This window comes from Bactrocera oleae, chromosome 4, assembly GCF_042242935.1.
Source record: "Bactrocera oleae isolate idBacOlea1 chromosome 4, idBacOlea1, whole genome shotgun sequence".
NCBI lineage: Eukaryota > Metazoa > Arthropoda > Insecta > Diptera > Tephritidae > Bactrocera > Bactrocera oleae.
In genome coordinates, this window is record NC_091538.1 from 49,360,088 (window position 1) to 49,375,451 (window position 15,364).

The 15,364-nt window shown below is 33.2% G+C and overlaps 1 protein-coding gene across 3 annotated transcripts in view; it reads right to left on the minus strand.

Annotated features, from left to right (window-relative positions):
* Window positions 1-15,364, minus strand: part of LOC118680748 (uncharacterized) — a 382,178-nt gene that overhangs the window by 18,821 nt on the left and 347,993 nt on the right. For 2 of the 3 annotated variants that reach the window (XR_011396106.1, XM_070108717.1), the window contains exon 1: window positions 7,319-8,046. The exons of the other annotated variant lie outside the window; for it this stretch is intronic. Coding sequence is in view for 1 of the 2 variants with exons in the window: in XM_070108717.1 (XP_069964818.1) it covers window positions 7,319-8,044 (726 nt within the window). In the remaining variant the exon portion in view is untranslated. Of the gene's footprint in view, window positions 1-7,318; window positions 8,047-15,364 lie in introns of those variants that run through there. 3 annotated transcript variants of the gene reach the window in all.

Sequence of the window (15,364 nt, forward strand, 5' to 3'; positions counted from 1 at the left end):
TAGAGCTGACAGCTCTAGAAGCAGCAAAGGTGGTAGAGATAGAGTAGGAAAGAACACCAAAGAATGGTCTATAAAAAATTTTCGAGCATGAGAAATGGCACTTCAAATTAATCAACATTAAATCTAAGTATTTGTAGCATTTGCAACATTCCTGAAAACTTAAAACCACAATGATCCGATTATACCCATCTGCAATACCGACCTCTCTTGGCTGCCAATGAATATATGTAGCAATTTCATGAAAATATCTCAATTTATACTCAAGTTATCGCCTGCACAAGAAAAAGTTACAAACATACAAAATACAGAAGAAGCTAATAAAAGCAATATAATAAGAACAAAAAGCAAACCGTTGTCACAGTCAAGTAAACTTAAAACTAAAGACACTTCTCACTAACGTTAGAACAGTTAGAAGAAAAAAAAAAACAATAATTTATACTATGTGAAGCTATGAAATGCGTTAGTTGAAGCCGTAATTGCCACACGTCTTAAAGAAAACCTTAATAATAAAATACTTTTATTGGTGAAAATTTATTGATATTTTTTATGATAAAATTTCTTTCTATTAGTTTTTAGTTGATTAGACGCAGTTTTGTATAGAAAAACTAGCTACGTTGAATAAATTTCAGAGACCGTTATCATTATAGTTTTTACTTCGAAAATCACGTGATAATGATCCATGGTTGCGCCAGTTACCGACTCTGCTAGGCGATTATATCGACCGACTATTGGGCGTAACCGAACAATTATTTTGGTAATAATGGTCACCAGTCATTGAGTTTGATGGGTGCACAATTGACAGTAGCTGCGGCTACAAGGTCTTACCAGACACTTAAGGCTGAATCATGAGGAGCAGAAAGTCCTTGGGTCTTGGTCCAATCTGCTCATTGTTAAGATTGTCTTACTACTAGATCTTCAGGTTGCGAAGTCCAACTTTATAAATTTCATTTTCAGGTAACTTCCTAAAACAACTATAAAAGGGCTGACCTCCCAGAAAAAATATATTTCAGAAGCTTAAGATGTGCGTAAAAATTGTGATGCATAAACATAATCATACTCGTACGTGTGTGCAAACGATGTGCAATTGAGCTGTTGAAACTGTGCCGAAAGTTAAAAAAATTAACTCAGTGGGATAGAGGCGACCTGTAGAGTAGCGACGTCTATTAAAATGCTAAAAACGCAGAGAAATACTGTTGCGAAAAAGGCAGCCATGAGTGTTTGTAAGGAAGTCTGGAAGCGTGTGCTCCTAAGAATTTGCTAAGTAAAATTTGAGTGGTGCAATGTAAACAGCACACAAACATTGATGAGGACCAGCAGTTATACGTTGCGGCAATTATGGTTTTAAACCAAGTATTTAATAGCGTCACATAGTCTGAGTTGCTGGCGCTTGCAGTTGTCGTCTGACTGCTCCAGCGGCTGCCCACTGAAATGTCTTTATTTTTTCTTGGCTCTGGCAGCATTCTCACTATTTGACCTCAAATTGCAAACTGTTTGCTTTTTGGTTTGGTGCTCGTCAGCTTTGTGTATATTCATGCTTGTCTTTATGTATTTATTTATGTATGTCGCTTAGAATAATTTTTCTGTTCGTTTTCGTTTTTCAACTCTGTCCGTAATGGTGTGCAAATGCCTGAAATACTTGAAATAACTATGGGATGCATCGAAGCCCCTTTGTAATTCAATGCGTTTTTCATTCTGCAGCATATTTCGAAGGCAACTCTTTGATGTCCTTTTTCGCTCTATTTCTGTTTCCATTATTGCCTTTAAAGATGACAACTATATGTATTTTATATGAATTTTAATGTAGTTGATATTTACTTCAAATGTTTTTGAATTTAATTAAAAACTTAAATAAATTAAAATTCTTAGATTAATTTTTCCATTTCTATTACACAGTGCTTTCGCTTATTTGTGAATGTCATATGATGCTAAGGTCTTGAACTTGTGATTTTTAAATAAATTTATGGGGATACATGAACATAAATATATATGTGCTTTCTCATATCCTGTGCGCTCAAATACATATATATGTGGGCCGATGGAAATAGCTTTTACAAAATATAAAATTCAATTTATGAAACCGTAAGCACAAAGCTTTGAGGAAGAAAGCAATCGAATTATGAAATGTGCAAATGGAAAAGTAATTTTATATATTTCTGTTAAACTGTAAAAATGTCTTGTGTAATGAACCTTATATTTAAGTATTTTTAAATTTCGTGCTTTACGAATATGGCCAAGGACTCAAATCTCACATAAATTTTGTTTCCTTTCTAACCTCTTGTGAGGACTTTTCCTAACGAAACATCAAGTGTCTCTGCAACATAACTTTCCACTACAAAAGCAATTGATTATGATGAAATAACACACTGCCACTAAGCGAATAAAAGTAAATCGAGAAAAGTGGTAATAAATTGGCACAGCAACGTGCGCTTGGAGATAAAATGATCTACAACGACATTCGTAGCGAATTGCAATTGAATACTTTTTTATGCAAGTGCATTTTGTGGTTTTCCATTGGACATACTTGCGTTTTTAGGTATATGAATATACAGTATGTATATATCAAATTGAAAGTTATCTCTAAAAAAATCTAGTATTGCAAATCATCGTTATCATTATCAGGTCAAATATTCAGAAGCAGGAAATCAAAATGTGAACTTAAATAAACTAAAATGCCTGTCTCTCCTTTTTAATTTAAGTTGATATTTCAGTGATAAATATAATATAATCACTCTCAATTTGACATCCTTTAATTTAGCATGGATTAAGTATGTATTTTATTACCTTTTTTTGTTGCCCTCTATATCTGTATAAAAGAGTGTTTGAACAAAGTCCATTAGGACACACACAGTCCATAGTCATATGAATTTATAAAATTGAATATATCAGAAATCATTCTTAAGGTCGCAAAAATATAGTGTAATTGAAGTGAAAAAATATTATAACATTTAATGACCTTAAACTACTAATTAAAATTAAAATTATTTAAAGGGAATATACATATGCCCAGACATCATACGTATTTGCATTTAAAAATATTTATGTACTTATGTAATGCAACAGTGAGCCTGGAGTAGATTTCCAGACAAATAACTATATGAGTATTAGTATGTAGACTGACAGAAGAATATGGCTGAACGAGAAAATATTAAAGCTGATAGCTCTGGAGGCAGCAAAGGTGGTAGAGATATAGTAGGAAAGAACACCAAAGAATGGTCTATAAAAAATTTTCGAGCATGAGAAATGGCACTTCAAAGTAACCAACATTAAATCTAAGTATTTGAAGCATTTGCAACATTCCTGAAAACTAAAAAACACAATGATCCGATTATACCCATATTCAATTCCGACCTCTCTTGGGTGCCAATGAATATATGTAGCAATTTCAGCAAAATATCTCAATTTATACTCAAGTTATCGCCTGCACAAGAAAAAGTTACAAACATACAAAAAACAAATGAATCTAATAAAAGCAATATAATAAGACCAAAAAACAAACCGCTGTCGCAGTCAAGTAAACTTTAAACTAAAGACACTTCTCACTAACGTTAGAACAGTTAGAATAATAAAAAAACAATAATTTATTTAATTTGCCACACGTCTTAAAGAAAACCTTTATAATAAAATAGTTTTATTGGTGAAAATTTATTGATATTTTTTATGACAAAATTTCAAAATTCTATTAGTTTTTAGTTTATTAGACGAAGTTTTGTATAGAAAAGCTAGCTACGTTGACTAAATTTCAGAGACCGTTATCATTATAGTTTTTATTTCTAAAATCACGTGATAATGAATATATATTGAGTTTTACGATTTTTACGATATTGACTTGCAACACAATTATTATTATTTTGTTTTTGATGGTTGTCTGTACTTGTTTAAGTTCTATTATCGTTTCTATATCGAAGTGGTTTTCGTATGGATAAATATTTATCTAAAAGAAAATTAAATAAAAAGCAATCATAAGCTTAGTTAGGCTTTTAAAATTATACTGCGCTTATAAACATTTTCTCGAGGGTGTGCTGGATTTGTGATCAATTGCTTGTCTACGTGTGGCCTTGTGCCAAGCCGAAGTTTGAAAATCATGCTTTCTATTTCCAATAAAATAAATACCACTGTTAATATCTACATTTTTCGCGGCATAAAAACCACAATTGTATTTAGTACTTATCACCCAAAACTGAACAAAGAAGTCGAGTGCTGAAAATAATTACATCAAAAAGGAAATGAAAACTTGTAGCAATTGCAATAAAGGAGCACTTAAGAAAAACTTGCATATTAAGAGGGACAAGTTGGGGGAGTCTTCCACTCACTAAGCTTCGCACATTTATGATTTTGAAGATGAGTGAAAAAAGCTCTAAAATGTGGTAGAATAGAAGAATAGCAAGAAATTGCAAACAGCGCTAAAAACAACAAAGCGGTATATTAAATATCAAATTCCATTTGAAAAAGATCACTGTTTTGGAGAAAATGGACGACTGCACTTGCAGCTTTTGTTTTCTCTTGCGTTTTAGGTGTTAAGCTGCCTTAGAATGGTGCGCCCATATCGTGCTTGTGCTACTTTTGCTGCATCTATGAGTATTGTGCAATATTCTGAATGAAATTTCCAGCCAATTGCTTTGGTGATATTATAATAGTTGGCCGCTGGTGGTTTTTATATGGTTGCAGCCACTTGGTTGATTGAAATTTAATTTTTGGTGGATGAAAATAATAAAAGTTGTGTCAATGTGTATTGTGTAGGAGCGTAAGCCTACCTAATTAAACTTTAAATATCTTTGAGTGTTGTCCAGAGTCAAGTTTTTGGACGCAGTCAAGGCTAGAAACACTATTTTGGCAACCAGCCGCTCGACTTTACCTTGTGCTGTTTAAGAAGAAATTTATCTCTTTTTTTTTATGTATGATAAACCAAATCTTCCGAGTTTCATCATTTACATCTTTTCAGAATATAGGCAAACTAGAGTTTTGAGTTTATCAACAACAGCAATTTATTTTCCTTGGCAACTTTTGCCTGAAGGCTTTGGTTAACTAAGTAGCGCCTACTTGCACGCAAGTATGTCTCATATACTCAAGTTTCTAGTGTCACCACATGTTAGTTAAATTAGGAATATATGTATTTGAAATCACTTCGTACTTATATATTTAAATTTTTTCATATACATATATATTCACCATATATATTCTTTCTTAACAATTCAGTTCTTTCTTCCAATCCATACATTAACGGAGGAGGTTCATGGAAAATTTACAGAAATATGAGAATTGAACGTGGCAATATGTATGGAAAGTCAAAATACAGACGTACATATATACTTCTTAAATTAAAAGGGCAAAGTTAGTAAATGTCCTTTCAGCTTATTCATTGTAGCATTTGCAGTTTTTTCTTAGTTAATTTAAAATTACGACTCATTTCCAGAACCACGAGTTGTTGGTGCAGCAGTGACTTTTAGTTTTATTATTATTTTTATTCGTAGTCATATTGAAAAGTGGTAGTCACTATTGACCAAACTTAACTGATTGAATTCATTAGATTTTTGTTTGTATTTTAGTTGGATTGTGGGTTTGCGATACAATAATTACTTTTTTATGGTTGTTTGTACTATTTTAAATGTTGTTACCACTTTTATATCGGAAGGAAAAATTACCTGTGTCTCTCTCTTTGAAACCTCTTTCAAAAAATGTTCAAAGCAAAGAAATAACGTTAACCTCACTTGCACCGAAGCTATAATATCCCTCATAAATAAAAATTTCCATACAAAAATTTTATTTTAATGGGTCAGTTTGTTTAGCAACTATATGCTATAATAGTTCGATCTAAACCATTTGTTTTGAGATTGTACTATTACTTTGAAAAATATTCCATGCCAAATTTCGTGAGGATATCTTGTTAAATAGAAGAGTTTTCTATATAAGGACTTGAATTTGATCAGTCAGTTTGACATCATCGAAGGCAAAACCAAAGTCATGTTCAAAATATAGTGGCCATTCAAACATAAATGTTAAAGGGTTATGGTCAAAGGATACAGTATTCTAGAACGGAGGTGATGAAATATTTACTCCGGAACCAGATAATAACAACATAAAGAGACTACCCAAACAATAAACAAATGAAACAATTATTTTAAATACTTCCTTTCTCACAATTACTTTCCAATAAGGCAACGTCAATCGTTGTCGAGATTCTGCAATAATGCCACAGTATGTTATACGCACACATATAATAATGTTTAAAAAGCAATTATAAGCTTTAAGGATGTTGGCAAGAAAGGAAATCAAAAATTAAAAAAATGCGGCCAGATGTGCCACTTTTTCTGTGTGAATGAATAGCAATGCTTCAATAGCATATATAAAATGTATAATATTTATGTTATTGGAGCATTGCTGCTTTTTACTTTTTAAAGAAAAATGGCAAAACTTTATATACAGGTTGGTTGAAAAGTTTCTACGCTCGAAATGAAAAAATATTGTTTTTGGTACTAATTGTCCTCCAATAATTTTATGCCATCCCTATAATGACTTTCCGAAAGTAACTGTCTACGGCTGTAATAGCTTCTTCATTCGATGAAAAACATTTTTGACGAAAAAATTGTTTCAGGTTTTTAAAGAGGTATTTTCTCACGAAGTTTTTCATCCGGCTGATCCAAAAGGCTGGAATAATATTCAGAGTTCATTGTTTTACCTTTTTGCAGATAATTAATCAACAAAGTTCTGTTTGCATCCCAAAAACCTGTTCAGTCGGTTTAATTCTACTTAAAACGCTCCATTCAGTTTTTGTTGTATTGTTAACGTGTGCGGCACTAACGTTCAAAACAGATTTTTCATATCTAATTTTGCATGTAAAATATGAAGTACTCCTTTGTCTGAGATGTCCATGGCATCAGCAATTTCACGCTTAGTCAAACTTGGATCTTCACTAACGATATTTTGAACTTTTGTTCATGAATTTTCTTTGCTTTTAAATATTTCAAAACAAATAATCTAATCACTGTGCGATATTAATTTGTTTCCACATTAAAACATTACTTTGACACGACAACTTCAAATGGCATGTAAACAAAGAATTAATTTACAGAATGACTTATAATTTTGCATGTGTTCTGAAGCAGAGGAACCAACTTGAGCTAGTAGTGCTATTTTTTGGTGAGGCCAACCAACCTGTATGAACACACATGTACATACTTTATAAAAGAGTCTATGATGTTGAAATTTCCAACAGATATGTTATATATGGCATATCTTTACTCGAACTGAATGTATAGCTGCCCCAACAACAACTACACCAATACGCGTTTTCTTCTTAAACTTGACATTAAAAAATTCTTACCTGTGACATCCGTTTGCCACTCTCCAACTCTAGATAATCCTCTTCTCCGCTGTCATCCTCCACGCCACTACTGAACGCACTAGCGTCATTGCGACCACTCCCACTTCCCCTTCCACCACCGGCATCAACCGAAACGCCAGCGATCTCCGGCTCAGCACAGGATTTTCTCCTAGCCGCGCGCAAGCAACGTCGACGTCGTTCCACCTCATCCACCAAACCAATAGCGTCCTCCTCATCGCTTATCTCCATTGAAATTCGGCGCGGTAAACCCGCTTTTATTTCGCCAACATGATTGGCGATTAGACGCTTACGAGCAGTTTTCGCTTTCGCCCCCTTATACACGAATATATGAGTGTCCTTGTCCACGGCAGCAGTGAGCGGCATACAAGGTGAGAGTGGCGAAAAGAGACTGGTGCCATCTTCATCGATCGTCGCCGTCGCATGAGCGACTTGATGTTGGCTGCTGTTGTGTGGCGGCAGTCTGTGCAATGCCGCTGAAGCCGCGTGTGTGTGGAATGGCGGCGGACTGGCTGTGGAAGCGGCGCTGGTACTGGCGCTTGGCAAATTAGCGGCAGCGGCTTGGCTACTGCTGAGATGGTGTGATTCGTAGTATGGTGTTGTTGTTGTTGTATGTGGATAAGACGTATATGCACCAGACGGTAATGTTGAGCTCGCTGATGAGTGCAGTGGCAGCACATTGTGGCGAGCAGTCGAACGATATGGCATTGAGCGGCCAACGCTTTTTTTGGAATGAAATGTTAGAGAGTGTGAAAATGTGATGATATTGAGAATTTTTTTGAAATAGTAATGTATTGTAGTTTAATTTTTAAATTTTAATATCAAATGTCTTAAGGTATACTATAAGCACGTGCAACCAATATTCTAAAAGTATACCGTTTTATATAATTGTTCATAGGTGTGCCCTTCAGTTAATTTCTTTTAGCGTTTTTTTGTCGCAAAAATTTTGTTGCCTAACTTAAATAATGTATAACTAGTAAACACATTTATTTCCAACAAACATATATATATATATTTCAGACAGAGAAAATATATAAATTTAACAATGAACTGAATGAAAAATATGGATATTTTATATTCTCAGTTAGAGTATTATTTTTTTTATTACTTAATTAGATGCTTTGTGGTATGCTTCATTGCAGGAAATATAGATGTTCACAGTTAATATGGTAAACATACTTCACTGCCCTATATACACATATTATTACCTTTAGTGTGACTTACTTGTAACCATATTTCGGTGATTCACTTTCATTGCGACGTCTCGAGGCGGACATCATCATATTCGCCCGTTCTCCACGGCTTGCGGCCATCATATATGTCCACATGATGATGAATCATGACATTCGGAAACGTGCCAATGGAGTTCCACCTTTTTATTTGCTTGTAAGTTAGTTAGCTTTAATGTGAACTCGTATATTATTTTTTTACTCCTTTTGTTTTTTTGTGAGCTATTTGTTATGCTGCACTAATGTGTAAAATGTCAAATGAATGGATAAACTACGGCATCACACTTCTGTCAACGAATCGGACTAATCAGATTTAAGCTCAAAAAAGCATAGAAACTCAGTTGAAGGTTCAGCTATTATTAAATATAGTGTAGATTAGGGATTTTTCTGCTGCGCACGCACGTCACAAAGTCTGGTAAAGCAATTATACATGTATGTTGAGTTATTTGTTATACACAATTTTTTTGCAAATTCTTCACGATCGTATTTGGCACAGTTCTCCTAACGCATCACACTTATACCACTATTTATTTCAAACTGTTTTCAAAACCACTACCCGATTATATACACAACATTCTGTTAAAGCTATGTGTGGTTTACCAGCGTTTAGCACTTTTTTGCTTTTGTGAATTATTTGTTAGCTTTGGCTATTTGCATATGCGCATTTTCCGTTATCTATTTTTAGGCGCTGATATTCCAATACATTGACTCATTTAACATTCATTTCCCCATTGAAGCATGTCAATTACCTTAATAGCACTGAAAATAAATTGAAAGAAAACACGTTGTTATTACATACGCATACATATTTACTTAAAAGCTAAAGCATATGCAGTTAGTACATACAGACTATAATAATATATAAATGTATACTAAGAATTAATTGTGGTGCATTGAATTTGTTAGCAAACTAATTATGCCCAATGTCATGGTTTTATCCCTCTATTAAAATTTACTATTTTAGAGTGAATGACAAGCCTTGAGAAGGCATGACAGACCGAAAGCATGATAACTTAAGCGACATGATTATCAAAAACTACGCAAATAAGCAACACAAGGTTAACCAAAACCTGAGAAAACACAATAACTTGTATTAGAAGTATTAAAAAAGATTCATACATTGATTATAAAGGTATTTTTGTGTCTTAAGTTTTCTATATCTATATCTAATAATTTAGTCTTTTTGCAGAAATCAAATTTACCTACATGACATTATATCTTAAAAATGTTTTCCAAACACTGGAATTTGCTTGGATTAACTTTTTTAAAACTAATAAAAAGCATAGCCGGAAAACTTTCTTTCACTATTTCTAACTTTCAAAAAACTGTTTTTTAATGTAAAGTTAAAATTTAGAAGCTTTCCAAATACTTATAGCACTGAAGATTCTGCATAAATTCGGAATATGAATTAATCTAACGGGTGTTGTTTTTAGACGGGTGTTATTTCTTGAAAATCGAAGTCAGTTAATGTTAAAGTCAATGGGGAACGCTATTGAGCCATTATTAATTAATTTTTCGTGCTGAACTGGGGGGTGTTGATGGGGACACCTTTGGTTCCAAAAAAACGTCATGTAATAAATTTATTAAAGAAATATTTTAGTAAGCGCATTATCTCGCCGCTGCATTATTATTGTGGAATTATGGTCTATTTAATTCTCTGTTTTCGGAAGGGACTTCTGCGAATGCGTAGACACTCTTATGCTGCTTATGGCTTTTGGTCAACCTTAAAGAGAAATAATAAAATTTTATAGTTTTAGGGATAATGATCAAATGCGATTTAACGTCAGAATCTTTCCACCGTCTAGAAGTGCGTATATGTATATTTCTTGAGACTTAAAGGTTCCTCCAGAACTGATTTCATCTACCGGAAATCATAGAGATTGATGTAATGATCTTATCGTAAATGTTTGATTTAAGCCACTAAATTTCTCCTTAATATTTACTTAAAGCATTCAAAATTATATGTGTAAAATATGTTTCTTCATCTCTACGAGCACTTTTGTAAACACATATGTGTTAAAACACAATCAAGAAAATCATAGTGTGCATTTGTATATGTATGTATGTATCAATATAATGCTGCATTATTCATCAGTAGGGGTTGTAAGCAGTTCACTCGTGTGCATTAGTATTTGTATGCAAGCAAGAATTTATTTGCGTGCCTGCCTACATATTTAGCGGTTACAACGTTGTGACTCGTAAGCCAAGCATATCGTTGCTGTAGAATATTGCATACAGATAGTCAGTTGTTGTACAATACAACCACAACAATAACAATATAAAAACAACGTGAGGTGTTAGTGCTGCTGTGCGCTCTTATTATAAACGCATTACGTATACGCCACAGAGGCTCACTTTGATTGTACAGGTTTTACAAGCACACATATATTTTATAAAATGGAGGGTGCATTTATAAATGCAAGGGCTAAGCTGCGTTGGTTGCCACTTGTCGGCACCTTTTTAATTAAATTAAATTAAGTTTGTCTAAAAGTGCCTCTGTGCATTATCTCACTTTGTGTTATTCTGATATTTTAGTTGGTTGTAACCAATAATTGCATGCTTTCGCTGCAAGATATTCATTTATTGACACTTAAACATTTCTGTTTGTCGCTTCACTTCTTTCGTACTTGGTTGTCGATTGCACTTCCGTGGTTGATTTTAATTAAAAACACCCACCGTTCTTATCGCTTAATGCTATTTACAGCGACTGACAGTTGTACTTTAGGCGCCTTTGGCTATTCTTAATTGTATGTACGAGTATGCTTTATCAAAAATAATGTAAATTATAAGGGGATTGCAATGCAGACTTAGTTTAATTCTTAGCACAACTCAGTTAACTAAGACATTTTGTAGAGGCATTGAGACTCTGTTCTTCCTTTGTTTTCTTTGGAATAATCATTTTTATTTTTCATCCTAGAGTTTTACATTTGCCTCCGACTGGTTGTTCTAGTCTTCAAATTTAAAAATAATTTCGAATAGTTGCTTTTTTAGCCGCCAGTTACATAGTTTTTCACTTGTTGCACATTTGAAGTGTTGAAGAATTGCCTTAGTCCCACAATTGGCTCATCTTGTTATGTTTTCATATACATATTAGTTATGTATTTAATTCCCAGGAAAATTTATACACAGATTTGCGAATTAAAGGCGGAAGCAAAGACGAGTAATAAAAAGTGGAAACTAAAATGAAATTAATTTTGTAAATCTGTGGCATTCTAGTTGTGTGGAAGGTCATTCGGTCAGTTGGTGGTCACCGTTGAAGATAGTTTGGTGGTCACCGTTGAAGATAAATTATGTGACAAGAATTGAATAGGGAAAATGCGAATTGATTTCTCTTCGATTAACATTTACGAACTGCGTTTATTCGGTCGAATTGGATAAACTTTTATAAACATTTTTCTCATAATTAAAGAACACTTAAATAGCTTATATTGGGTTTCAGATTTAATAAAATTTTCTTCCCGAAAATAAGGTTAAAAGAAGGAAGCATTCAAAGTGTATATATATTTGATAATACAAGCTTTTTTATATATAACTATATATATATAAATACATTATTGAATGAATATAGAGACAAATATTTCTTAGGCATATTATTCAAAGTACAATATATTTAAATTCCATCAAGATTTATGTCTACAAATATCGTGACAAATTTTATAATATTAATTTGGATTATAAAATGTTGCCATAATGCCCAGACGCACCGAAAATGACAAAAAAATGTCTGTATATTCCCTACCACATTCAAAGTAAAAATGTTTGTGTTTTATAGAAAATAAAGCTAAACCCGTTAAGCGGACCAAATGCTGTCATCACAACAATATCAACATTGAAAACTCATTGATTACTCAACAGAGTGACAAACGATTGGTATAAATAAATACAATTTAGACGAAAATATAATTAATAAAAAAAGTCTATTTTTGAGGCTTCATAAGCCTTGTAATAAGTGTGCAGGTTGCAACTTTTATTAGCAAAGTTGAATCACCGGGGTATCGTTTTCTTATCTCAATGAAAATTTTGCCTCATTATCTGGCAACATTATAAAAATGCTCCATTGCTCCTTCTAAACATTTTAAATTTTTGCTCACTCACAATTTCCATTATTGAACTTAACAAAATTGACCGATTCATTACAATTAATAGAAAACCTTGATTTAAAAAAATTACTATTAAAAGCGATAAATAAATATCCATTGATCAACTATCACCTTTACGGTTTGTGAAATGTTGCATTTTTTTCTGGATAGAAGACAACTTACTAAGAAAGAAAAACAAAGGAAACTAAAACAAAAAAAAACGTTAACTTCGGGTGCCGTAGCTAGAATATTCTTTACAAATACTAAACATTGCTTAAAACAAATTCTTATTTTGATCCGTCAGTTTGTATGGCAGCTATCTGCTATGGCTATTCAATCAAAATATTTTGTTCGGAGATTACACTATTGCCTTAGAAAATAATCCTTGCCTTATTTTTTGTAGATATCTCGTCAAATGAAGAGTTTTTTACAATTACTTAAAATCGGTCGTTCAGTTTGTATTGCAGCTATATAACATCGTGGTCAAATATCGGCGGTTTCGACATACAAGTATGAGCAGCTTCTCGGGGAGAAAAGGATCTTCTAGTTATTTAACTGATCTTTTTTTAATGGCGGTAAGCCATCTGAAAAATCTCTTTGACAGATTGAGTTCCTTAAATTTGATTGGATTATAATTTTTTTTAAAAGTCCCCAGCCTGTCCTGAAAAAAAGTTTTAAATACTCTTTTGAATGAAAAATGTAAGATTGATTGTAAATTGCGTAATCAACGCACGAATCTTCTGCGTCGTTACTTTTATGCCGACAAAGTGGCATTGTACTCTCAAAGGTTCTGTATTGTAAGTATGTGGATTCATTTGACTCGTTGCTCTCTGTTAGGTTATGGCAGTTCTTCCACGCTTAAGCATCAAAAACTAGAAATGTAGATATGAGCGACAAGAGGAATAACAAGTGTGGAAAATGACAAAATCAGTGTAAACAGACAACCAGAAATTGACAATCAGCGCTCAACAGTCAACAGGCAGCTGGCAACTGACGATTGTAGCATGCTCAGAAGAAACCGCAAATATCCGATACGCAAGGCTGGCTACTGTATATACTAAAGGATGTATGTCAGTGTTAATTTCGCTTACAATTACCGGTCGTTGGCTTGTTCTTCTGACAATCATTTCATTAAGAGCCAATGTCTGTGAGGGTGTGTGTGTGTGCTTGTGTTTGTACACGTGTATTTATTTGTCTGTTTCACATTTGATCTCGTTGACATTAGCCCGGTCGCCACTGCAATAGTCTGTCATTGAGATTATTTTGACTTCATCTAAAGGGTGTTTTTTTAAGACATGATCAATAATCACGGCTCTACAACAGTCCCCATTGACCGTAACGTAAAAGCCGGCTTCATTTAAAAAAAAAAGGGACCAATAGATCCCTTTGGCCATAGAGTACACCAAACAGTGACTTTTCGAGGATACAACGGCGTCTGAATTTTCTTTTCTAAATTGAGATCGGTGGCCATCCGCATTATCCACTATAGTAAACGTGGTGCGAATTCGACCCATGGTGACCGGAATCAGAAAGTGCCAAAATGAATATAAATCAAGTAATAGTTGTCAAAAAGGCAAATTCCGAGAGAATATTTAGACCCTGAAAACCACACGTCTAAAAAAAAACACCCGTTAAATATTATATACATACTCGTATATGTATATTTCTTCCCCAATAACATTTATATAACAAGTATCTGTGTACACCCACGATATAAATGTATGTGTACATAAATATGTTATATACTAATCTTTTTTTGCCGAATTTCTTAAAAAAATTGTCACATCAGTCACATCAGTATTTCTGAGTTGGCTTCGTGTCGAAGAATGTTGCTGGGGTGTACGCAACATTCCTTTTGCATTGGTTTTTATTTCCCATTGGTTTAACAAACGATATAATTTATTCAATAATATGTAATTTTTAGTAATTATTTTTTGAATGGGATCATAGCAGGCGTAATAATGAATTGAATCGTCCATTTAATAAATACTCATATAAAAAATGTTCTTAGTCTGGGCCTGTCTTCTTTCTCAATCTGTCTTCACTTTAAATCCACCATGAAAAAGTTTGCCAAGAATATGTAACTGTAAAAACTCGAAAAGTGAAAGTGTTTCTTCGTAAGTAAATTTAAAAATTTTATTTTATGTTCTAAATGGCGGAAAAGTGAATTAAATTTTCGACACTCGTTAAAATAATGTAGAATAGTGAAAAAGCGCTTATATTCACGAGTCACTTGTGAATATTTTCAGTCATTGCTACTTACAGCAAAGCTGTTATTATACGATAGCCAAAGCACTGTTACACACACTTTATACCCACACCAAAGCAAGCATCGATTTTGCAATATAGACATAGAGAAATGTGTAAGCAGTCTTTTTTGTTGTTGTTTTAGTATTACTTACTACACCAGTAAGCGTTCATTCTAATTGTAACTTTATCAACCGCAAAATATTTATTGTGCGATTACGAAGTTATAAGGATTTAAATATTTTATGTGTACTTGGCTTTGCTGTTTTCATGAAATATGTGTTCATTTTCAATGTTACTCATACGCCATGTAGGACGGATTCTATTGGTATATAGTGAGTTTGATTTGTAATATAATAATGTAATAATGTGAAGATATATTTCAAAGTAGGCGATATATGAGTGAAATATATTACAAAGTAATTTCAGTAGATGAGTGAAATCTTTGTTGATCTATTATAATATATATATTA